This window comes from Microplitis demolitor, chromosome 2, assembly GCF_026212275.2.
Source record: "Microplitis demolitor isolate Queensland-Clemson2020A chromosome 2, iyMicDemo2.1a, whole genome shotgun sequence".
NCBI classification, from domain to species: domain Eukaryota; kingdom Metazoa; phylum Arthropoda; class Insecta; order Hymenoptera; family Braconidae; genus Microplitis; species Microplitis demolitor.
The window spans coordinates 5,277,534-5,305,289 of NC_068546.1; the positions used below are offsets into that span (position 1 = coordinate 5,277,534).

At 25.7% G+C, this 27,756-nt stretch overlaps 3 protein-coding genes across 5 annotated transcripts in view; 2 read left to right on the forward strand and 1 right to left on the reverse strand.

The window, feature by feature from the left end:
* LOC103568757 (putative sodium-coupled neutral amino acid transporter 11) overlaps positions 1-21,344 on the reverse strand; it is a 45,312-nt gene extending 23,968 nt beyond the window's left edge. For both annotated transcript variants that reach the window (XM_053743208.1, XM_053743207.1), the window contains exon 1: positions 21,303-21,344. In XM_053743208.1, coding sequence (XP_053599183.1) covers positions 21,303-21,333 — 31 coding nt within the window. In that variant the 5' untranslated portion in view covers positions 21,334-21,344. The remainder of the gene's footprint in view (positions 1-21,302) is intronic.
* Positions 632-14,852, forward strand: LOC103568760 (ATP-citrate synthase). Its single transcript, XM_008545721.3, has 3 exons — positions 632-827; positions 7,236-10,433; positions 13,774-14,852. The coding sequence occupies exons 2-3, from the start codon at positions 7,253-7,255 to the stop codon at positions 13,863-13,865; spliced, it is 3,273 nt and encodes a 1,090-aa protein (XP_008543943.1). The 5' UTR covers positions 632-827; positions 7,236-7,252; the 3' UTR covers positions 13,866-14,852.
* On the forward strand, positions 18,279-27,692 carry LOC103568761 (solute carrier family 35 member F6). 2 transcript variants are annotated; one of them, XM_008545722.3, is made up of 7 exons: positions 18,279-18,560; positions 18,911-19,030; positions 20,733-20,880; positions 23,991-24,338; positions 24,414-24,657; positions 26,414-26,580; positions 27,261-27,692. In XM_008545722.3, the coding sequence occupies exons 2-7, from the start codon at positions 18,954-18,956 to the stop codon at positions 27,432-27,434; spliced, it is 1,158 nt and encodes a 385-aa protein (XP_008543944.1). In that variant the 5' UTR covers positions 18,279-18,560; positions 18,911-18,953; the 3' UTR covers positions 27,435-27,692. The 2 variants fall into 2 exon arrangements, with proteins under 2 accessions (XP_008543944.1, XP_053599184.1); XM_053743209.1 differs by lacking the exon at positions 18,279-18,560 and adding an exon at positions 18,638-18,720.
* The last annotated feature ends 64 nt before the right edge of the window (positions 27,693-27,756 follow it).

Here is a 27,756-nt window from a genome sequence, read left to right on the forward strand (position 1 = left end):
ATTATTTTTAAAAAATTGCACTTGAAGTTTTTTAAATTTTCTACTTATGCATATTTTTATTTTTTTTTTTTTATTCAAATTAAATTTAAAAAAAAATCCAAAAATTGTTCGCTACTTCAGCACAAAAAAACTATTTTTATCAATAATAAAAAAATAAAAAAAAACCATTGAATTTTTATGTAAACCCATGAAATATTTATTTGATCCAGTGATAAGTTTTTGAAAAGTTAATTAAATTTTCTAACGGGATTGAATTCCAAGGCAGGTGGATATTAAAAAAAAAAATAACGCATCTTACAATATCTTTTGAAATTACAAGTTGGGGTGGGTATCGTACGATATGACGTATTAATAATTTCCATGATCTCCAACGTCAGCAGCAAGAATAAATTCCTGAATAATAAACTATCAATAACAAAATCTATTTTTAAAATTTAAAAATATCCAAGCTGTCAAATAAACGTTCCCAAAAATGATGAAAAACTTTTTTTACCTAAATTATTAATCAGATAATTATTTATAATTTATTATTTTGAATTTACAATTTAGCAGGCTAGTGATATTCTAGGGATTTTAATGAATATTTCTAGTTCTTAACATAAAAGGCTTGTAAACTTGAGAGACAATTTGGAGTAGTCAGTCATTTTCACGCGTGCGTTCAGTACGGACGTACGTTTAAATATTTAACGATAAGTCAAATAAAAAAGTAACCTTCAAAAATAATATTAAATACTAAAAAACTTGCTGTTTATATATTCCATTGGAGCAGATTTTAAAATATCACTTTTTTCTTCAACAATACAAGATATTTTTTTTTTAACTTCCTGGTAAATTATTTATTTATTACTATTATTATTATTATTTATTTTTTATACTTTCATTTTATGTCGGCCTTAGAGTGCCGACAATCGTAATCAATTGTTGAGGTTAGCAATTATAAATTTAATCATAAATTTAAATAATTAATTTTATTAAATTTAAATAAAATTTAAATTATTCTTTTATTATTTTTTTTTTTAAATCTAATTTTAAATAATTGTGATCAGTTTGTGCGCTACTTTATATTGATTTTAAGATAAAATAAATATTATTTTTTTTTTAATTCATAAAACTTCATTTTTCTCAGTAATTATTTTTTTTTTGAATAATTAATTATAATTATTAATTTATGATCATAAATTAATAATTTTCAAATGAATTGATCTCATTATTTAAATAAATAAATATAATAGATAATTTAAATACATTAAATATACATATAAATATTTATGTACATATTTATATGTGTAATCTTTTAAATAAATATGTTTCTATTATATTTATTTCTTAGGAAGAAAAAAAACTACAAATTTGAAAAAGAAAAAAAAAATTCTCACATCACTTAAGCAAATTATAAATTTTAATTAAACTTTGACAGTCATTTCATGACGCAATTAGTTTTAAAACTATCCGAAAAATAACTAAATAAAAAAATGTATGTATGTACTATTTACACATAAATTTTGTGTAATTTTTCGTTTATTCGATTGAATTTAAGTAATAATTAATATCAAAAGTAGTCTAAATAAAAGTTTAATTAATAAGTATCATTAAATCATATCGACGTGATCTTGACCCCTTCATTTTTATTACTGATTACATTATTGTCAATAAAAAAAAAAAGTACGGAAGTACTTTTAAGCACTCGAAAATCTGCGGTGATGTAACAATAATTTGTTTTATTATATTTTATACTCAGTTTATTATTATTATTATAATTTTTGTTAATAATTTTGTAAAATAAAAAAAATATTTTATGAATGATTAGCAAAATAAAATTTTAATTGTAAGGACGTGCTGGTGACGATAACAAAATTTTCTATTTTTAAAATTCCGAATTATTGATTACTCAAAGTCTTATCACCACGTGGTGTGTCGCTTCATCTACCGCGTCATTAAAGAGTAGAAAAAAATAAAATTTATTAATCGTATGATAACTTACGACATGAATTTTTTTTTTCTGTTTCAAATCTTACTAAATGTTTTGAAAGTTCGAACAATATTTATCATAAAAGATAGTTTCAAATAATGTTTTTTTTCACGATATCTCTAACTAAAAATATTATTTGACTTATTTACAAGTAATAATAATTTTTTTTTTCAAGTTAATTATCACGAGATGAAATTTTATGAATTTAAATGTGTGCTTGTAATTTTGAAAATTTTATGATTTTTAATTAGAGAAAGTTTATATATTTATGTATTTACAGTTAGACGTGTGAAAGTTCAAATGTGATGAGTGAAAGTGACACATATCGACATATGTTTGACTATTGTATTTAATTATTTAATAGGTTTATTAATTATTTTATAATAATTAAACATTTAATAATCCTGAAATTATTTGTTACTGAATTATACTGAATTTTCGGATTTTTTTTTTCAACAAATCAATTACAAAAAGAAATAAAAATATGCACATGTAAAAAATTTAAAAAACTATAGGTGCAATTTCAAAAAAAAATTTTTTTTTTATAATTTATTATAAAAAAAACAATTCAAAAATTATTAGACGTCTGCTAATTTCAGTTTCATGAAATTAATCAAAACTCGTAATAATAATTATATATATATATATATATATATATATATATATATATATATATATATATATATATATATATATATATATATAATTTATTGTGATTATACACTTTGAAAAATTATTTTGATTTCCAAGGATAAATGTCTGGAAAATTAAACAAAATTTATTAATTTTACTAGAATATCGATTTGTCAACAATATTAAAAACATTAAAGCATAATTTTTAATAAAAATATAATCTTATGATATAAAAATATATGCAGTATGTGACTACTCAAGATATTAAGTTAGATTTAAATTCAAAACATTTTTTGAATACAGAACTAAGTTTTTTTTAAAAAAAAGTTAATTAATTTTTGATAATTGCGAGTTTATCAAAGTCTTGCTATAAAATTTCTCGTATTTAGAAACTTATTGTATATAAAAAAAATAATTTTAAATTAATGTTATGGATTTTTGAATTACTATCAGCTTTTAAATTAAAACTATTTAAAACTAATTGACTTATAGACAATAAAAAAATAATTATTGAAACAAAATAAAATAAAATATTTTGCGGTGTTAATTTTTATGACATTTATGACTTAAAAATCTAAAGTAATGTAAAAATAAAGTGTATAAATAAGTTAGTTTATAATGACATTTATATTTCATATTTTTGATTGATTTTAAATTGTTAATAACCAAGTAATTTGCTTTTAATATAGAAGAAAAATTTTTTAACAAAGTTTGTATGGAATTGATTTACTTTACTTTGAATTATTCATTGAACAATAAGAAATATTTTTATTATACTGTAAAATATTTTTCGATTCTCGAGGATGATTGTCATAAAAATTTAATAAAATTCATTTATTTTACACGAACATCGACTTGTCCGCGTAATTGAAAAAAATTAAAGCTTTATCTTCAATGAAAGTATAATTTTACTATTTAAAATTATATATTCCATGTGATTATTTAAAATATTGAGTTAAATTAAAATTTTTAAAAAACAGTACTGACTTTTTTATAAAAAACCTTAATTACTTTTTGATAATTGCGAGTTTATTAAAATCTTGCTATGAAATTTTTAGTATTCAAAAACTTATTCTACATAAAAAAAAAATAATTTTAAATTAAAGTGATGATTTTTTGAATACCTACGAGCTTTTAAATTAAAATTATTTGAAATTAATTATCAATAAAAAAATAATTATCGATATTAAATTAAATAAATTGAGATTTTAATTTTCATGACTTGAAAATTTAAAGTAGTGTAAAAATAAAGTTTGTAAATAAGTTAATCTACAATAATTCTTATATTTTATTTTTCTGAATGATTAAAACTTGTCAACAACTTCAAGTAATATTTTTTAAATTTCAAATAAAATTTTCAACATTGCAGTTAATCAAACAGAACGTTTGATCTATTTGTAGTTATTTTTCTTTTCTATTATCATTGTCTTTATTTCCGAATGTTGATTACACTACGATTATTTGCAAAGTATTACCTTGACTTTACTGACTTAACTTACTAGCTATTCAGGTGTTTATATTACTAAGTATGAATTTAATTATGTATATACTTAAAAATATATATCTAATACATTATTATGATTCTATTTCATAAATATTATAATTATTACACAATTCTGAAATGGGTTCAAATTAAATTATCATCACAAATGCATTTATAAACAATTAAAAACAAAAACATGTATATTAGTGACCCAAAACAACCGACTTTTTTTTGTACTCGAGTATCATATGAAAATTTGTTGATTTAACATATTTTAAGAACCCTCTCTAAAAATCAGCTAGATAAAAAATTTTAAAGAGGTCGCTCACAAATTTTGAAAATTCCAAAAATGATTGAAATTCGGATTTTTTTTTCTAATTTTTTTCTTTCTCGTGGCGGCGATACTTTATATCTGTAAAATAATGCTGAAAATTTAAGCCCGAAATTTAAATAAACGTCACTCAAGAATTTTGAATGTTTCCGAATGCTGTCTTTTGGACGTTTTCGAGCGAATCTTTAATATAAATATTAAAGCATCTCAATTTTTTCACCATCAACTTATGTCATAAAGAATAAAAATATAACCCGAGACGTAGAAAAAATGATTTATTTATATACTTTTTATTTGTTCATTCAATTTTTAGGTTTTTTTTGTTGTTCAAGTCTTACCCAATTTTATTGTTTAAGACTGTCCAGTATATTTTCGGTTATGCAAAAGTTGTATTTTAGTAAAATGATAATAATTGAGTTATAAAAAAATTCAAAAATTAATTCAAAGTATTTGCTGCCTATTAGGAGTTAATATTCAAAATTCTTGAGCGACGTTTAAAAATCTATATTTTGAACTAAAATTTTCAGCATGGCAATGATTTTACAAATAAAAAATATTCCTGCCATGAGAAAGAAAAAATTAAAAAAAAAAACAATTCGAGTTTCAATCATTTTTAGAATTTCCGAATTTCTCGAGCGACCCCTAAAGGAGGGATATTTTGGTGATTTTTTTTTTTGGAGTACTTTCTTTATTAAAATTCTTAAAATTTGTGACATCATTAAGCATCATTTCAAGAATATTCTGTTAAATTTTCATGAAAAAATATTGAAAAATAAGCCAGTGGTAGTGGGGAGAGACGAGTCACCTCAAAAAAAAAGTCTCCATGCCGTAGGCAGGGTAACTTATGACTGCGTCATCTGAAATAAAAAAACTAAAAAGATTTCTTTAGTACATAAGTTTATCTTGGATTTAAACGAAGGAATAAAGAAAATATTCATTTTTGAATTTTTGGTAAAGGTGCAATCAAAAAACTCTGATTTTTGCCAAAAATTGCTCCTTTTGTTTAATTAAAAAATAAGTAGTTATTGAAAAAAAAATCCTTCGTTCAAATCTAAGAGAAACTTATTTACCAAAGAAATCTTTTTGGTTTTTTTATTTCAGATGAAGCAGTCATGAGTTATCCTGCCCACCGCATGGAGACATTTTTTTTGAGGTGACTCGTCTCTCCCTACCACCACTGGCTTATTTTTCAATATTTTTTTATGAAAATTTAGCAGAATATTCTTGAAATGATGCTTAATAATGTGACAAATTAAAAAAATATTAATAAAGAAGGTACTCTGTACAAAAAAATCACAAAAATATTCTCATTTTTTTTATATCTCCCCTTTCCTCCTTTAAAAATTCTTTATCGCGCTAATTTTTAGAGAGGATTCTCAAAACATTAGACTCGAAAACAAAAAAAAACCGTTTTTTTTTTTTTGGTTACCATAATATATACGTATATATTAGACTTTCAAATTAGGGGACTACTTTTATTTTTTTGATGAACATTGAAAAATCGAAAGGGTTTCTTAAAATATGGTGACAGTTAAAATTTGAGCTCCTAATATTGATATTTGGAGGTGGCTGTTGATAATTTTCAATTTTTTATTTAGTAACATGGTAAAAAATACATAACGTCCGAAAAAATCAAGATACAAAAAACCTCTCCTCAAACATGTTGTAGTAAATTTACTGATCTACAAAAAAGGTCTTTTATGATTTTTGCATAAATTCAACCATTCACAAGATATCCGACATCAAAGTTTGATAGAATTCAAAGAACTTGTTTTTACTCGTTCTGAATTATATACCATGTCAATTAATGAGAGTTCAGAAATTCTCAATACCTTTTATTTTATAGGAAATTGAATGCTCTACAAAAAAAGTCTCTTATCATTTTTTGATAAATCCATCTGTTCGAAAGTTATTGGAGCTTGAAATCAAGTTAGAGTAAATTTCGAGATCTTTTTACTCTTCCGGTGAAACTATCGGACTAATCATAAAATGTCATAGAATCTTTTTTGTAGGCAATTTTATTTCTTACAAATTATATCTGATAAATTTTTTTTGAATTCGGCATTCTCTTCTAGTTATTTCCATTTTAATGTCGAGCTCTTAAAATCGATCAGAACACTTTTTTTAGGAGCTTGGCATTAAAATGGAAATAACTAGAAGAGAATACAGAATTTAAAAAAAATTTATCAGAGGTAATTTGTAAGAAATAAAATTGCCTACAAAAAAGATTCTATGACATTTTATGATTAGTCCGATAGTTTCACCGGAAAAGTAAAAAGATCTCCAACTTTACTTCGAGCTCTAAAAACTTTTGAAGAGATGGATTTACTAAAAAATGATAAGAGACTTTTTTTTGTAGAGCATTCAATTTCTTATAAAAAAACTATATCGAAAATTTCTGAATTCTCATTAGTTGATATGGTATAAAATTCAGAACGAGCAAAAACAAGTTCTTTGAATTTTATTAAACTTTGACGTCGGATATCTTGTGAATGGTTGAATTTATACAAAAATCATAAAAGACCTTTTTTGTAAATCAGTAAATTTGCTACAAAACGTTTGAGAAGAGGTTTTTTGTATCTTGATTTTTTCGGAAGTTATGTATTTTTTACCATGTTACTAAATGAAAAATCGAAAATTATCAATAGCCACCTCTAAATATCAATATTAAGAGCTCAAATTTTAACTGTCACCATATTTTAAAATACCCTTTCGATTTTTCAATGCTCATCAAAAAAATAAAAGTAGTCCCCTAAATTGAAACAGTCTCGTATATATATTTATAAATATATAATTATTAAATAAAAAATATTTTTCAGAGTAATAAAGAACAAAGATGTCGGCAAAGGCGATCAGAGAAGCGACAGGAAAAGATTTAATAAACAGAAAACTTGGTAACGGAACAGCAGCAGCTAAATGTCGTTTTGTCGCAATAGACGAAACAACCAATTGGTCAACAATAGCCTCAGAAAATCCTTGGCTAAAAACAGAAAAACTTGTAGTAAAGCCCGATCAACTGATAAAACGACGTGGTAAACTTGGATTGATTAAAGTAAATGCTGATTTGCCAGCAGTCAAACAATGGGTTGAAGAGAGAATCAATAAAGAACAAAAGGTTGAAAAAGCAACCGGTAAACTTAAGACATTTATTATTGAACCTTTTATACCGCATAAACCCGAAGAAGAAGCCTACGTCTGTATTTATTCACACCGTACTGCAGATACTATTTTATTTCACCACGAAGGTGGAGTTGACATTGGAGACGTTGATGCTAAAGCACTAAAGCTTGATGTACCAGTCGGTCAAGAACTTCCAGATCAAGATACGCTGATAAATAAATTACTCGTCAATGTTTCAGAGAGTAAAAAAAAAATGATTGCCGAATTTATCGACGCACTCTATAATATTTACGTTAATCTATACTTTACATACATGGAAATAAATCCACTTGTAGTAACTGATGATACAATTTATATTTTGGATCTCGCTGCTAAATTAGATACTACTGCTGATTTTATTTGTCGTCCAGACTGGGGTGAAATTGATTACCCACCACCATTCGGACGTGATGCATATCCAGAGGAGGCCTACATCGCAGACTTGGATGCTAAATCTGGCGCCAGTTTAAAACTGACTATTTTAAATCCAAATGGTCGTATTTGGACGATGGTTGCTGGTGGCGGTGCCTCTGTTATTTATTCCGACACCATTTGCGACTTAGGCGGAGCTTCAGAATTAGCCAATTACGGAGAATATTCAGGAGCGCCAAGCGAACAACAAACGTACGAATACGCTAAGACTCTTTTGAGTTTAATGACTAAAGAAAAACATCCTGATGGTAAAGTACTGATCATTGGAGGTGGTATCGCTAATTTTACGAACGTTGCTGCGACATTCAAAGGAATCGTCAAAGCACTTCAACAATTTCAACCTTTGCTTGTTGAACATGAGATAAAAATATTTGTAAGACGTGCCGGGCCAAATTACCAAGAAGGTCTGAGAATAATCCGCGAAGTAGGACGTCGTCTAGGAATTCCAGTTTATGTATTCGGTCCAGAAACGCACATGACTGCTATCTGCGGAATGGCGATGGGATCAAAACCAATTCCAGACCCAGAAGCTCAGGAATTTTCTACGGCTAATTTTCTTTTGCCATCAGGACAAGATGTCGGTCCAACGTCACCACTAAATGGCGACTCTACGGAATCATCATCGCCACCAGAAAAGCAGCCTAAAATAAAAACAACGGATTCGGTTGACTCTGCAGAATCAAAAGAACTGTTTAGCAACACAACTCGCGCTATTATTTGGGGAATGCAAACTAGAGCAGTACAGAGTATGTTGGATTTTGATTTTGTCTGCAGAAGATCAGTGCCGTCAGTAGCAGCGGTCGTGTACCCATTTGTCGGCGATCATAAACAGAAATTCTATTGGGGTCACAAAGAAATTTTAATTCCCGTTTACAAACAAATGAAAGACGCGATGACGAAACATCCGGATGCTGATGTAATGGTCACCTTCGCATCGTTACGGTCAGCATATGAAAGTACACTTGAGACTCTTCAGTTTCCCCAAATTCGTACGATTGCTATCATCGCTGAGGGTATTCCTGAAAATATGACACGAAAACTTATTCTGATGGCCCATGAAAAAAATGTTACGATTATCGGACCGGCAACAGTCGGCGGTGTCAAGCCCGGGTGCTTTAAAATTGGCAATACCGGGGGTATGATGGATAATATTCTTCACAGCAAACTTTACAGATCTGGTAGCGTTGCCTACGTATCAAGATCCGGTGGTATGTCAAACGAACTTAATAATATTATATCCAAAGCATCGAACGGAGTTATCGAAGGTGTCGCTATTGGTGGCGATCGTTATCCAGGCACGACATTTATGGACCACATAATGCGGTATCAAAACAATCCTGATGCTAAATTGATAGTACTGTTAGGAGAAGTTGGTGGAGTTGAAGAATACGAAGTTTGTGAAGCTTTAAAAAGTGGCAAAATAACAAAACCATTGGTCGCATGGTGTATTGGCACCTGCGCGTCGATGTTTAAATCAGAAGTGCAATTCGGTCATGCTGGGTCTATCGCTCACAGTAACCTGGAGACAGCCTGTGCTAAAAATTCAGCATTGAAATCCGCTGGCGCTTATGTTCCTAATAGTTTTGATACTCTTGGTGACTTAATTGGTTCTGTATATCATGACCTGGTTAAAAAAGGCACTATTGTACCTGCTCCAGAACTACCACCACCTACTGTACCTATGGACTATTCATGGGCACGTGAATTAGGATTAATAAGAAAACCTGCGTCATTTATGACATCAATATGCGACGAACGTGGACACGAACTTTTGTATGCTGGTGTACCGGTTACTGAAGTACTGAAGCAAAATGTTGGTATTGGTGGAGTTGTTTCATTGCTTTGGTTCCAGAAATGTTTGCCGCCAATTTACTGTAAATTTTTGGAGATGTCATTAATGCTGACGGCTGATCATGGACCGGCTGTTTCCGGTGCTCACAATACGATTGTCTGTGCACGTGCTGGTAAAGATCTTGTGAGTTCTTTGGTATCTGGACTGTTGACTATTGGAGATAGATTTGGTGGCGCACTTGATGGAGCTGCGCGAATGTTCTCAGAAGCTTATGATGCGGGTCTTCATCCACAAGAATTTGTCAACAACACACGGAAAAAGGGAAAACTTATTATGGGAATTGGACACCGTGTTAAGAGTATCAATAATCCTGATATGAGAGTTAAACTTATCAAAGAATATGTTATGGAAAGTTTTCCAGCAAAACCGCTGGTTGAATATGCTCTCGAAGTTGAAAAAATTACTACAAGTAAAAAACCTAATCTTATTTTAAATGTTGATGGTATGATCGCATGTGCGTTTGTTGATATGCTGAGAAATTCTGGGTCGTTCACGAGAGAGGAAGCACAAGAGTACATCGAAATTGGAGCGATCAACAGTTTGTTTGTTCTTGGGCGTAGTATTGGATTCATTGGTAAGCTATGGATTTATTTATAAAATTATTTTGTTTTATAAAATAAAATGTAAGGCGTTTAATTTAGTTACCGGGCAAAAATACTTTTATAACTTCCGGTGTAAAAGTAAATTCGTTTAAGATCCTGACAGTGAACTTCTGAAATTGAGACGATTCTGAACTTTGAGTTGAATATTTTTTGAACTTTTAAATAATTAGAAGTGAGGAAAATTTTCGATTAGTGTGGATTTTTATTGCGAGTTTTTTTTGAAAATTTTAAAGCAAATTTGATTTGGATTGACAATTTTGTGAGTTTATAAAAAATTCATAATCAGTTCCAATCAATCATTTTCTGGACTACTTCCCAAAAAGTTCTAATAAAAGTCAAAAAATGTTCATAAGAATTTTCAAATCATTTTTATTTTTTCTGCCTCACTTAAATAATTTTGGTAAGAGTAGAGGATGTTCGTGATTCCTTTTTTTTTAATGTTCTTCAAAGCCAAAAAATTGTCAAATCAAATTATTTTTGCTCAAAAATGCTTTCACCTGTTGCAATTTCTTCACTTTCTAATTTTTTAAAAGTTCCAAAAATATTCAACTTAAAGTTCAGAATTGTCTCAATTTTGAAAGTTCACGTCATGAACGTTTTTGGAACCAATTTTTTTTACATGGGTTTTAGGAAATCGTGATTCGGATAATTTTTAATGAACCAGTAATTAAATTATTTTATACGAACAAGAAAAATAAATCGTGTTAAATAACTAAGATGAATTTAAATAAATGACTTTTTTGGATAGTTTTAATTTTAACTGAAGTATCAGGACAATTTTGATTGCAAATTTTAACCAAAAAACCTGATTTTCATGTTTAATTTTTTTTACTAGTTTTTAACTTTATATCTAAAAAAAAAAAAAAAAAATGCAGAATTGAAGATAATTATTTAATAGCAGGGTTGTAAAATTCCTAATGGAAAGTTTCACTATTAAAAAATAAAATTTCATGGGTAATGAAAATTTTTGCTATTCAAAAATTAAGTTTATGACTTATGGAAATTTTGACAGTCGGACCTCGTTATTAGACTATCATTCTGTCTATTTTATAAACCAGGTATCCCGATAGTTTGGGAGAGAAACTAATAGTCTTATAACGAGGCCCGACTGTATTATTTAAAGATTAAATTTAATGGTTAATGACAATCTTATACGTATCTGGAGGCTATACAAAAATAATAACTCATAGTTTATCATATAAGTATTTAAAAATTTATCGTCAATATAAAATGAAAATAGAGCTTTGATCTGAAATCATAAAAAAAATTTTTTTTCTGAAACGCCCTAGTGTCTAAACTTTATTTGCCTCTGACAAAAATTTGAATTATTGGAAAAACTGTTACAATTTTAAGTCGCTCAATAGAAAATTTTGGAATTATTCGATACGAATAATTAGTGAGTTCGTACTATTCGCACACCCCGATTATTTAATTTTTTACGGGAAATATATTTATTGTACTTTATCATTAATTTAATAATTTATTATTACTTGCAATATTTTTTTTTAAATTAAACAACTACCACAAAGTTTTTAAACCAGTAATATTTACTATGGTCGTCTCGGATTTATTGTTAGTCAGCATAACTTTGAAATGATGTCATCAAAATTTTTATTATTTGTTTATTAGTGACTTATAAAATTAGAAACTCCGGTATTTCAGCCCAAGTTTTAGCAAATTATTTTTCCAACACGTTGTCGGAAAATTTTCTTTTAAATTTTTAAACAAATTACTTGGGGTTATTAATTTATACAATTGAAATCAGTCAAAAATATAATAAATTAACTTATTTATATACTTTACTTTTACACTACTTTAAATTTTCAAGTCATGAAAATTAAAATCTCAATTTATTTAATTTAATATCGATAATTATTTTTTTATTGATAATTAATTTCAAATAATTTTAATTTAAAAGCTCGTAGGTATTCAAAAAATCATCACTTTAATTTAAAATTATTTTTTTTTTATGTAGAATAAGTTTTTGAATACTAAAAATTTCATAGCAAGATTTTAATAAACTCGCAATTATCAAAAAGTAATTAAGGTTTTTTATAAAAAAGTCAGTACTGTTTTTTAAAAATTTTAATTTAACTCAATATTTTAAATAATCACATGGAATATATAATTTTAAATAGTAAAATTATACTTTCATTGAAGATGGAGCTTTAATTTTTTTTAATTACGCGGACAAATCGATGTTCATGTAAAATTAATTAATTTTACTAAATTTTTAAGACAATCATCCTCGAGAATCGAAAAATATTTTACAGTGTAACAAAAATATTTTTTATTGTTCAATGAATAATTCAAAGTAAAGTAAATCAATTTCATACAAACTTTGTTAAAAAATTTTTCTTCTGAATTAAAAGCAAATTACTTGGTTATTAACAATTTAAAATCAATCAAAAATATGAAATATAAATGTCATTATAAACTAACTTATTTATACACTTTATTTTTACATTACTTTAGATTATTAAGTCATAAATGTCATAAAAATTAACACCGCAAAATATTTTATTTTATTTTGTTTCAATAATTATTTTTTTATTGTCTATAAGTCAATTAGTTTTAAATAGTTTTAATTTAAAAGCTGATAGTAATTCAAAAATCCATAACATTAATTTAAAATTATTTTTTTTATATACAATAAGTTTCTAAATACGAGAAATTTTATAGCAAGACTTTGATAAACTCGCAATTATCAAAAATTAATTAACTTTTTTTTAAAAAAAACTTAGTTCTGTATTCAAAAAATGTTTTGAATTTAAATCTAACTTAATATCTTGAGTAGTCACATACTGCATATATTTTTATATCATAAGATTATATTTTTATTAAAAATTATGCTTTAATGTTTTTAATATTGTTGACAAATCGATATTCTAGTAAAATTAATAAATTTTGTTTAATTTTCCAGACAACTATCCTTGAAAATCGAAAAAAAAATTTAAATAGTGTAATTTTAATAAACTTATTTTTAAACTATCTCTTAATTTCATATATTTTGGTACAGCCGTAAATTTTTTTTTATCCTCCAATAAATAATATCTACTCAAGTAAATTAATTTTATACAAATTTATTAACGAGCTAACATGAAAAAATTTTTTAATCCGGATTTAAATCCACTGCTCATTGAATTTTCATATTATCCGGTTTCAAAAACTGCAGCCGATTTTAAAATAAATTTTTGTCAATTCAATAGCTTCTTACATTAAAACCGATATATGATAGTAAACAAGTACTATAAGAACTCAAAAAAAATTCATTTATATATATATATTTTATAATGTACTTTTTTTTTTTAGGTCATTACATGGATCAAAGGAGACTGAAGCAAGGATTATACCGACATCCTTGGGATGATATCTCTTACGTCTTGCCAGAACAGTACAATTAAAAATTGACGAAAGTAAAAAAAAAAAAAAAATAAATAAAATTAGGAAATAGAAATTTCTTTTTTTTTTTTTCGTAAAAAATTCACTTACATTTCATCCGTCATGAAAATAGTTATTAAAAACAGGTGTACAATTTCACATTTCTTTATTCATTCTTACGATTAATTCGTACTACTTTTTTTTTATTAATTAATAATTATAAATATATGTTCAATAATTTTTTTTGTTTGTTTAATTGCACTTGTTATGCCGATAAAAAGCACGAAAAAATTTAAAGAATAATATAATTTATATTGTTTAAAAAAAAAAAAAAAAAAAAGTAAGAGCATGTCGTGACGCAAATTTAGCCAGCACATTTTAGATGAATTGAATCGATCTAAAGTAAAAATAAATAATAATAATAATAATAATAACAGTTCTATTATTATTAAATTTTCTGATCGTCATGCACGCTCTTGTTCGTCCGACGCTGCTCAATTTAATAATTATAAAAAATCATGATAGAAACGAATAATGTAACGAAGAAAAGAGAACTATTAAGCTTACATAGAAATAACTGACGAAATAATTTATAACTTTTTTATTTTTTTTCGATGCTTAACATTCCTTTTATTGCATTTTAATATTTAGATATTTTTAAACCTATGAAATATTATATTGTGTTTATTTTTGTTTATAAGTTAAAAGAAAACAACTAAATGTTTAGTGATGATCTTATGATCAACAGCACAAACTGGCACTAAATAAATAAATAAATAATTAAAACAATCGCACGTAAATTGTTAATCAATAACGAAAGTAAAGATTTTAAAAGTCGAACGAATAAATAAATGAATTAAGGAATTAATTAATAAATGAGTAAATAGTAATTACCTGAAGACGAAGAGAACATTAATTGCACAATACAATAAATTGTATTACGTTAAAAGTAATCAATTGTAAAAACGGAGTGATTAATTAATACATCAAAATAAATTATATCAAATGTACTTTGTATTTTATTTAAAAAAAAAAAAATTACTTTACTGTTAAAATAATTAATAGCGACTCTTTATTTATACTTTTTTTTTAATTGGAATATTATTTTATAGACACATTAAGTTTTCATTGTCAGTTGGAAAATATATATTATTGTCAACAACACGACCATTGTTTACTCTCATTGTTTTTTATGATGTTTTTGAGTAGATTTTTTAAAATCTAGTTATTTTATTTGTCCTCATGGTCGATTATTTAAAAAATTTTGACATAAACTATCATTGTATACATTAGGGTGGGCATTAAAAATTAAATTTCCTCAGGCGTCTCATAAAAAGCTTCTTTTTAGGAAAAAAAATACATGGGGAATTTGGTTTTGTCTTTTTAAGTCAAAAGAGCACGTGCCTCAAGACAATCATAGTTCATTTTTCAATACAGTCGCGGTTTTTTTAAATATCTCATGAAATATGCAGATTAACGAAAAAAATCATAGGAACAATTTTATAGGAAATTAAATTCTTTACAAAAAAGGTCATGTTCATTTTTTTTATAAAATGTGTATTTATGAAGATATTTTTTAAAAAACTTATTTAGATCTTATCAATTAAGCATTTTAAGGATTACGAATGTTAAAAATATTTTTTTTTATATTTAGACAACTTCGTAACTCGTAACATATCAATTATTAATGCTTGTTATAGTTTCTATATACTTAGAAAAATGTTATTTTTAACATTTGTAATCCTTGAAACGCTCAACTCATAAGATCTAAAAAAGTTTTTTCAAAATATCTTCATAAATACACATTTTATAAAAAAAATTTTGTATCGAAAAATTAACTTTGATCGTCCTGATGAGGAATGTGCTCTTTGTTCAATGGTTTGGTCAAGTTTAGAAATAAGCTAAATCCGCTGATTAGTTTGGAAGTTGTAGGTATTTGTAATTTTCTAAATTTGAGATAAAAAATGATTTATTATTGATTTATCCATAAAGTACTTTGAAAAAAATTAATGTGGATTATCATTGAAGGTATTTTAAAACTCATCTAATTAGGAATAGCTTCAATTTTTGTTTCTTCACTTGTCGTTTTGACAATATTACATAAATTTCTGACCTTGAAGTTTATGGAAGACGTCTAAGAAATTTAATTTTTTGACTAATTTTTATTTGATAGCTCGAAAATAAATACATAAATAATAAGAAATCTACCACCATTTCAGCTGTCGAATGACCTTTTTTTAATTCCAAATCATATCGTAGACTCGTTGTAAAGTAAAAGTTGGAAAAAAAAATTTTAAAGCCAAAAGGACCTATAATTTAAGCTCGATGCCATTTCAGTTTTCAAAATTTATTCTTAATGTTTATCTAATAAAATAAATTTACAAAACGATCGGCAATAAAAAAAATGCCCTATTGGGTTTAAACTTGTGATCAAATCCAAAAGGGCGTACAAAAATATAAGTTCTTTTGGAATCCCTGATTAAAAATACTCATTGAAAAGTATTGATAATTATTTAAATCCTTTTCAATTCATACGGAAATTTTGAAAAATATTAAATGAAATTGAAATTTCGATCATTTGAATACTTTCTAATTCTTATTCTAATTCCAATTCTTTTTCCAATACCTTCTAATGTGGAACTATTTTAGTATTGAGAAGGATTTAGAAAAATTAAAGATTCTCAATTTATTTCAATTTTTTTCAATCCTACACTCGATCTAAAATATGTAACTACTTTGGTATTGAGGGAAATTCAGAAAGATTAAAAACTGAAAATTCATTTGAATTTTTTTCAATCCCACACATGACCCGAAATGTGAAATTATTTTGTTATTAAAAAGTATTCAGAAAGATTCGAAAATGACAATTAATTTTAATTTATTTCAATTAAAGTCATATTTGGAAGTATGAATTTATTTTGGTATTTAGAAAGATTGAAAACTGTCAATTCATTCGATTTTTTTTTAATCTCACACGTGACCCTATAATTCGAAACTTTTTTTGGTATTGACGAGGATTCAGAAAGATTAAAAATATCAATTTATTTGAATCTATTTAAATCCCTTGGAAGTTTAGAAATTCTTACATTATTTTTAGATTCAATATAATTGAAAAGTATTAATTTTATGTTCAGATGAAAACCTTGTGGTATAGAACGTATTCAATAGAATTCAATTCTCATCTTTTTCAATACTTTTCAATGAGTATTTTTAATCAGGGATTAGTACCGCGATACTTATAGTCTAACAGCCAGACCTAGTTCGACCTTCACCGATCCTGTAACCTAATGAGATATATTTTTTAGAACGCTTAGACAATAGATAAATACGCCTATAATAGCTTGCCTATCAAAATCCTGACCAAGCTATTTTTAAATAAATTAATAAAAATTAAATTTTTTTAAACTTTTTACCGTACTTGCAACCTGCCAAATTATACTCTAACCGACAGCAAATAATGCATAGAATATGCCGCGGTAGCCTTGCCTATCCATTTCTTGACCAAACTACCTGGCAAGCGGGTATAAACAGGTAAGTCAATATAAAAAAACTCCACCGATCTATGAACCGCTTGAATTTTATACCAAAATGTAGTTAATTTTATAAAAATCACGATGGTATAGGATTGCCTACGAAAACCCGGTCATTAATATCGATTGTCAGGCTTTGAAGTTTAAAAATCGGAGCAAACAGTGGTGCGCGAGAGAGAAAATCGAGCAGCAAAATCATCCTTCTTATTATTACTCGGAATTATTTTAGAGCAATCGACAATAAAATTTATTTATTTTATAATTATAGATTATTTTACTTATATTTATAATTATATTAATTATACCTATAATTATAATAATGTTAGTATATGCATAATAAAAAATATATCCTAATTATAAATGAGAATATATATATTCAGTTTTTATAATTTAACTTTTAGCTAAGAAAACTTAAGTATAAGCAAAGGAAATAGAAAATTAATGAAAAAAAAAAATTAAATAATATTTATTACATTTGTAATTTGTAAAAATATTTATTAAATATTATTTTATTTTTTTTTTCATTAATTTTCTATTTCCTTTGCTTATACTTAAGTTTTCTTATGAACCCTGATAGCCAAGTTGGCGAGAAACTGACGAGAAACTTGCAACCGCAACTGGACACCAAGTTGGCCACCAACAGTTGGTACCTCCAATAATTGGTAGACATTTTCTGAAAAAGTTGGCGATAACTTGTAGTCAAAAGTTGCAAAAGCTGAAGTTATCGATAACTTGTCGTCAAGTTGGTCGGAAACTAATGAATGACCAACTTTTTCACGATCAACTCGTGTTATCATTTAAATGACCCATGTAATTATTTTCGATCTTTTTTAACAAAAGTTGATAAAGAAATTTCGTTTTTTTTATCGACAATTCTACGTGTCTGACATTTCTTTGCTCCATTCTCTTCTCTATGCTCCCACATATTCTTAGTTGTAATTGTATTTATTGCAAAATCGAGAGTATATATGTATATATTTATATATTAAAAGTATAAAGTAATGACACTATTGCAGTGATTATTCACCGATCAAAGTGCTTTCTCATAATTACTGTCAGCCAATCTGACATATTATTAAAAAATTAATTACAAAAATATATACACAATAAAAGATATCATAAATATATATATGTGTGTAAACAAATATCACCAAATTCAAGTATGATTAATTAGTAATGTGTCTATAAGTAAGTATTTATTTATAAATACAAATTTAAGAAAAAAAGTTAACATACATTTTACTTGTAATAACATTTAATATTTCACGTCATTCTTTATCAATAACTTTGACGTTTCACGTAAAATACGACTCAGTTTTCTGTATAGATAAGGCAGAACAATGGAAATGTATTAAAATATTTAATACTCATTTTTTTTACTATGAAATAAAAGTTTCATTTTATAAATAAATTTTTTAATTTTTAAAATTAATTTTACAACAAAAAATTTATTTGACTTTCTTTTTAAATTTTTTTATAAATATATGTAATTTATAGACCATATTGTTAATGTTAATTATATTATTTATTATTTTCAGTCTAAAATAGAATCCTGTAAAAAATAATAACAATAAAAGAAAAATGGCGTGGACGAATTACCAAAAATTTTTAGCTCTTCTCATGGTCGTGACAGGATCATTTAATACTTTGTCTGTCAAGTAAGTTTTGTCTTTGATAAATTATCACTGAGTGTAAAAAAAATTCGCTGCAAAAATTTAACTAAATGTGAACTTTTAAATTTGAGATAATTCTGAACTTTGAGTTGAACATTTTTGAAATTTTAAAATAATTAAGTGTGAAAAATTTTAACTAGTGTGGATTTTTCATGATTTTCAAAATAGCAATCGGCAATGTTTGGATTACTTTTTGTCAACAATTTAATTTAAAAAAAAGAAAACTAAAAATATGCACATGTAGAAAATTAAAAAAATTATAAGTGCAATTTTTCCAAATATTTTTTTTTTTTTATAATTTATCGTTTAAAAAAAAATAAAAAAAATATTAGACCTCGGCTAACTTCAGCCTCATGAATTTTCCATGTGGCTTTTTTGAAATTTTTAAAGCAAAATTGACAATTTTGTGAGTTTATAAAAAGTTCCCACTCATTTCTCTAAATTTTATTTTGATGTAATTTTAAAAATAGAAAATAAAGTAAGTCAAGTTCAAGTTCTTTTTTTAATAAATAAAAAACATATTTTAAGATAAGATTTAAGTTGAGTCAACGGAGTCAAATTTTAGTTAAATCTGACTTATTTGACTTGATAAATTAAGTTGACTAAGTTGAATCAAAGTCACTTTGACTTAAATTTAAGTCATTCAAGTCGAATCCAACTCAAAGTGACTTTAATTTGATTTAGTTAGCTTAAATTTTCAAGTCAAATAAGTAAGACGACTTAAATTTGACGCAGTTGACTTCAAATAAATCATTAAAGTCAGATCCAAAATAACGTGGCTTTAATTTGACTTAGGTGACTTAAATTCTTAAGTTAAAAAAGTAATGTTGAAGTTGATAAAGTATGTGTAGTTAAAATCAAATTAATGAAGTCAAATGCAAGTCAAAAAAAATGATCCTAGTCAAAAGCAAGTCAAAAAAGTCAAAATCAAGTTATTTTCTTGACCTGGGGCATTTTTAGTTTTTTGCCTTATACCTGAATAATTCTGGTAAGAGACGTAAATGTTCATAATTCCTTTTTTTTTATGTCATTCAAACCCGAAAAATCGTCAAATCAAATTATTTTTGCTCAAAAAATAAAAAAATAAAAAAACACGCAGGAAAAGCCTTAATCACTTGAAAATTTTCCAGTTTATAATTTTTTCAAAGTTCCAAAAATTTTCGACTTAAAGTTCATAATTATCTCAATTTTGGAAATTCACTATCATGAAAATTTTTGGAACGAATTTTTTTGACACGGGACTTTGTAATTAAAAAATATGATCTTGAGGTTAATAAGCAATTAACAATTTTCGGATTTTTTTTTAACGAATCAATTACGAAAAACTAAAAATATGCATATGTAGAAAATTAAAAAAATTACAGGTGCAATTTTTAAAAATATTTTTTCTGTACTTTATCGATTTGAAAAAAAATACAAAAATTATTAGATGTCGGCTAACTTTAGTAATGAGTGTAAATGTTGGAGACATTCGACAATTATAATTTTGAAATAAAGGAACAAAATGTAATTCGAATAATAATTCACAATCATAGAATTTAACAATCAGTATAATGGATTTTTTCTAAATTTTAATTCAGTCCGTTTATTTATAATTCCAAATTTTTCTCTTAGCTATTAAATTTACACTCATACTTCAGTATTATAAAAAATCTATACTAAGAAAAAATTAAATGTATTTTTTTAGATACTCAGACAGATTAATTGTACCTGGCGAAGATGGACAGCCTAGACATTTCAATCATCCATTTATACAGTCAAGTTTTATGTTTTTAGGAGAAATGTCATGCTTGTTGATTTTTAAACTCATATATGTTTATTATAATCGTCGTAATGTAAGTTACTTTTATTAATTTTTATTTATCATTATTTTAGTCACGTTTAAATATTTTAGTACAACTAGTGATGTAAAGCTAAGCATGTGCTCGTCAAATGCTCGTCATTTGACGTCAATTGACCAACTAAAAACAAATGACCGCCGGTCATTTTTTGAATTTAGTGTCGACCTCCGCGAAATGAGAATAAAAAAATTATTAAAAATTTGACCAAAAAATGACCGAAAAATTTTTGACGGTCATTTTCCATCTAAGTAGTTGAGCAAGCCAAATTTGTTTATTATCGCCAGAATTTTTGGATAAATTTTATTTTGAATATTTAAAATATTTAGGTTGCATATAAAATAGGTTGCTTTTTTTTTTTTTTAAAGAGGAATTTTCGTAAAAAGAAAAAAAAATGCTCATGAATTTTTGTGACTCACCAAAAAAAGAAAAATGACCGTCATTCCGCATCACTAAGTACAACTTATGAGTAATGTAATATGAGAGTGTGATTTTATATAATTTTATCTATAAGAATTTATAAATGACTAAACTAAAGTGATTGCTTTATCTTTAATTATCAACTGAATAATGTATCGAGATTACTTTGCATTTATTTTATATTTTTATTTAGAGTAGAAGCTTTTTAATATAAGCGAGCGCGCAATATTTTTATTTAATCAACTTAATTCATATTTAAAATAAATTTTTTCTTTTCTACAGGAAGAGAAAAAATCATTTTTGTAAAAAAAAAGACATTCTTGATCCAGAAAATTAAATTATAGTAAATTTTCAATATTTTGCAGTAATTTTTTGTAACAAAAAATTTTACTCGCTATGAAATAAAAAATTAATGAACCCCATAAAAATTTTGAATGTTTGACAAAAATCATTTGAAGCATCTAAATATTTTTTTTTGGTTCTGATAAAATTTCTAAATTTTTTTTTGTATTGTCATCTTAAAAAAAAAAATTCTGTAAAAATGTTTATAATTCTTTTAGCTAAAAAAATTTTTATTAAAAATTTACAATAAATTAATTTCAGAGATCAAGAATGTATTTTCTTTTTATATGAGTACAAATAAATTTTACTAATTAAAAATTTTTCTTAATGTATATTACTAATCAATTATTCATAAAATATTGATACAGAATATTATCGAAAAAATGTAATATTGAAGTTAGTATGAGTGTGAATATAGCAGACATCAGACAAATTTTAAATTATCAATAAATCAAGTAAATAATTAATAAAATAACATTTGAAAAAATGCGTATTCAAAAAATTTTGAAAACAATAAGTGCATTTTTATAAATTTTATTTTTTAAATTATTTACCCCATTTTTTGACAATTTAAAATTTATCTGATGTCTGCTACATTCACACTCGTAAGTTAGTCATAATCCTGAAGTTGGCAGACATTTATAAATTTTAGGATTTTTTGTAAGCAAATTGACTACAAAAAAAAAGAAAAAGCAAAAAATATGCACACGAAGAAAATTTAAAAAGCTATAAGTGCAATTTCTTGATATTTTTTTTTTTTTTTTTTTTTCATAATTCATCCCTTCTAAAAAAATCCAAAAATTATTCAACGTCGGCTAACTTCAGTATTATAGTTAGTCGGCATTCAAGAATTTTTGAAATTCATTAAAAACGATACATCGTAAAAAAAAAATGTTTTTAAATTGCACTTATAATTTTTTTAATTTCCTACATGTGCATATATATATATATATATATATATATATATATATATATATATATATATATATATATGTATATATATATATATATATATATATATATATATATATATATATATATATATATATATATATATATATATATATATATATATATATATATATATATATATATATATATATATATTAGGCTGATTCAAAAAATTGGACTATTTTTTTTTTTCGATATCCTCTGTGAAATATATTCAGAGAGACAAGAAAAAACGCCTGTAAAAATCAGAGCTCTTAATGTTAATATTTAGAGGTCGCGCATCGCAAATTTCTATTTCCCGTTTAAATAACATGGGAAAATTTATTTTTTAACCTTTGGAATTTTGTAGCTCACGGTGGGACCAATACTTTTAAATGTTCAAGACATATTCTTATGGAAAATTTGACGCTCTATAAGAAAGGTCTCTTGTAATTTTTTGATAATTTTATTTCTTCAAAAGTTATTCAAAGTTAAAGTTAGATTGACGATAAATATTTACAATTTTAAAATTTTTTGACGCAACCATCAACTTTATCGGAAAATTTTATAGGACATTTTTTGTAGAGCATTTTATTTCCTACAACTTATGTTACAGAAAATTTTCGATATTTCTCACAAGTCGTAAGTTATTTGCAATTAACTGGAAATCTTCTTAAAAAATCCAAATTTTGTCGCTTAAAATTAATTATATTAAAATTTTCAGTTAATTGCAAATAACTTATGACTTGTGAGAAATATCGAAAATTTTCTCTAAGATAAGTTGTAGGACATAAAATGCTCTACAAAAAATGTCCTATAAAATTTTTCGATAAAGTTGATGGTTGCGTCAAAAAATTTTAAAATTGTAAATATTTATCGTCAATCTAACTTTAACTTCAAATAACTTTTGAAGAAATAAAAATATCAAAAAATTACAAGAGACCTTTCTTATAGAGCGTCAAATTTTCCATATGTCTTGAACATTTAAAAGTATTGGTCCCACCGTGAGCTACAAAATTCCAAAGGTTAAAAAATAAATTTTCCCATGATATTTAAACGGAAAAAAAAAATTTGCGATGCGCGACCTCTAAATATTAATATTAAGAGCTCTGATTTTTACAGGCGTTTTTTCTTGTCTCTCTAAATATCGAAAAAAAAAGTGGTCCATTTTTTTTAATCAGCCTAATATATATATATATATATATATATATATATATATATATATATATATATATATATATATATATATTTTTTTTTTTGTAGTTAATTTTTAAAATAATAAAATCAAAAAATTGTTAACTGTCTCCTAACTTCAGTATCATGAAAAAATTTTATGTACTTTCTATAAAAATAATTGTAAAATCAACTGATATTTAAATCTAAATGTTTTTTTTTTAATAAAAATAATCAAACAGGACGGATCAGTGGACAATAATCGTCTGACAAAAGGATCAAGAAATTTTAATCCATTAATATTTGTAATTCCCGCTTTATGCGACATGATTGCAACATCAATAATGTACGTAGGATTAAATTTAACGTACGCAAGTAGTTTTCAAATGCTCCGTGGATCAGTTATCGTTTTTACTGGTATTTTATCAATGGGATTTTTGGACCGGAAACTTGGAGCACGAGAGTGGTCCGGAATTGGTATGGTGATATTTGGTTTAGCTCTTGTCGGTGTGAGCGATCTAATAGTAACTGAACAAACAATGGATAGAAATTCAATTATCACTGGTGATTTATTGATTATTTCTGCTCAAGTAAGTTATTAATAAAGAATTACTATCAAGGACGATGAATAAAATTTATTTATTTAATTTTTAAATTATTTATAGGTAATAACAGCTGTACAAATGGTAGTGGAAGAAAAATTTTTATCTGGATTAGACATTCCTCCGCTTCAAGCTGTTGGTTGGGAAGGAATTTTTGGTTTTATAGGAATATTTTTAACTATTATTCCATTTAATTATATTAAAGCTGATCCTCCATTTGCTGATAATTCTCAGGGTACACTTGAGGCACCTATCGATGCATTTATTCAAATTGGAAACAGCGGCAGACTTTTTATGTCTATCATTGGTAAAAATTTATTTATTATTAATTGGAGTATACAATTTTACTAGTAAAACTGTCTAACAAGTTAACCAGATTTATCAGGCAGCTAATTAGTTAGTCTAGCTAATTAACTAACGTTTTAACCGGTTGATTTAATTAGCTCAGCTAGTTTAGCTAACGTCTAACTGACTAAATAGTTAATTTAATTAGTTACCAATTAATTACCTACGGTGAATAAATAATTAATATAAATTATATTAATAGTCGATTATGTCACAAGTCTCATCCCCTCAATCGGGAGTTACTGAGTCCAAACAGCTTCCCCACTTAACCACTCTAAGGAGTTTCGTACCAGAGAACCTGTTATAAGCCTCCGTTAAAATTGTCTACATTATAAACTAACAATAGGAAAAAATAGACAAATTAATGATGAAAATTTACTATCTGTTTCGCGGAGAATAATTTAATCATTATTAAGTAAAAAATAATTTATTGTTCATAATTATAATCATGAATTAAATTTAAAGCTTCTGTTACAATTGAAAAGTTTTATTAAGCATTATATTTATCAATAAAATTATTATTTTTATTATTTTCATCAATACCGTTATCACTATAATTTTTTGCATGATAATTATTATTTGTGTAAAAATACAAGTATTTATTTTAGCGCTACAAGCACCAGAAAAATCGAGATAGTCGCGTATGTAACAAAACATAAATTTGAGGTTTAAAATCATATAAAATAAACAGGCTTATAACGAATAGTCGTGAAGAAAACTAAACGCGGGATAGTGGAAAGACTGAAATTCCTAGAAAAATTTCCCATACGTCTTCTGGACCAGGCTTATGACGGGTAGTCGACTGCACGTGATCTTTTGAGCTGAAAGAGCCTTTGAAAGCAGAGGATCGTCGTCTCTTGAAATTTTTATTTGATATAAGTATAAAACTTTTTTTAAAATTGAGAATAATCAATGACAGTTACTTTACTGGGAGATCTTCTGCTTTAGTGGCGTTCAAAAATCTAAGTCTCAGTGCTATCGCGATTCGCAAGATTTCTGTCTATTCCTGTATCAAATGCACCACCCGAGTAAATTTTTTCAACGACAGAAAAAATTATTTCTGTTAAAAGGAACTAAGGCAAAAGACCTTGTACCCTATCATTCCATATATTTGTATATCTATCTAAATATGAATTGTAAATCTTACTAAATCTAAATGTACAAATACCAGAGTAACCGAATATTAGTTCCCTGATCGGGTACTGGGCCTCTTACTTTACCTGTCACCTGAAAATACGAAATGAATGATATTTCTCTATTTAAATATTAATATCACTAAAGTTTAATAATTAATTCAAAAGATAAAATACTTTCCCAGTGCAAAATTGTTATTATTTTATGTAGCAGTATAATAAATTATAATTCAATGGTTTTTTCAACTTCATGGCATTCTCAGATATAGTCCCCCATTTTTTTTTTAATTAATAAAATTTTAATAAACTTATGACAGTTTAAAGTCAGAGAAAATTTTTAAAAAGTGGGAGCACTGTCTAAGAATTGTCTTAAAAAATAAAGTAAATATAATCTATAAAAGTTGTTTATTCGGTCAGTAATCCGGTCGGTAAATAATTAAACTTATCTATAGAATAAACTGATTAGTCAATTGACCTAGTTATCTTTTTTACCTGTTGCAACCGACTTAATTGTACCACCCTAATTATTAATAATCACGCTTATAATTAATTATTCATTAATCTAATTTTTTTTTATTTTAAAAGGCATTATGTTAAGTATTGCATTCTTCAATTTTGCTGGCATCAGCGTCACTAAAGAAATGAGTGCTACTACACGTATGATACTTGACAGTATAAGAACAATTACCATTTGGATATTCTCAATTATATTTCAATGGCAAGAGCTACATTACGTCTCTACTACGATTCAAGTAAATACAATTCATTTTTTTTCTTTACTTTTAATTGAATATTAAATTTTCATTCAAGTCCATCCTCAAACTGTGCCTCCACTTTTTAAAAATATTAAATGACTTTCAATCAATATAATTAATTAAAACCTTAGTTAAAAAAGAAACAATTTCTCAGAGATAGATTTTTAAAAAATTACTTACTGTTGATATCAATCGGGAGTTAAACGAAATTTGGAAAGATTTCATTGAAATCTTCATATCAATTCTATAATTTGAATTTGAAACTTATCAAACTCCTAATTGACAAAATCTGTAAATAATATTTATAAATTGAATATCTCAGCGAAAAATTTTTTTTTTTTAATTAAGGTTTTAATTAATGATTCAGAAATTAACAGACGATTAAAAACTTCCCGATTTTTTTTCAACAAATCAATTAAAAAAAAAAAAATTTTAAATATGCACATGTAGAAAATTAAAAAAAACTATAGGTGCAATTTTTTAAAATATTTTTTTTTTTTATTATTTATTGCTTTTAAAAATTATTAAACGTCGGCTGGCTTCAGTATTATTTTAATTAATTAATAAAATTTAAATACTTCGATGACAGTTCAAATTGAATATTTTTAAAAAGTGGAGGGCGGGCACTGCGAAAATGCCTTTAATTAGATATTTAATTCAATTATTTAAATTTACAGGTATTTGGTTTCACTATTTTATTAATTGGAACTTCATTTTATAATAATGTATTAATACCGCAATTGTTAAGAAAATGTCAATCGCGACTTGGGCGACACCGACCACCGCGTAATGACGAAGTACGAGTAATTGATGCGATGGCAGGAGAGCAAGATGCTGAAGAGAATCGATAAAACTAATTATAAGCATGAATTATTTTTTATCAGAAAAAAATGTATTTTATATAAATTAAAATTTTATATATTTAATTAATAATTTTTATGAATTTAAGACTGTAATTGCAAAATCTCTTTTTTTTTTAATTAAGTAAAGTGATTCCATTAAATGAAATTCTTTTTTTCCTGTCAAATTATTTTTGACTCTTCTTTTAATTGAAAAATTTTATGCAAGATTTTAATAAAAAAAAATCAATATTAACAAATTGGTTTAATTGTATGCTAATTTATAAAAATATTATATTTTTTCAATGGACTGAAATAAAAAATAAAAATTCAA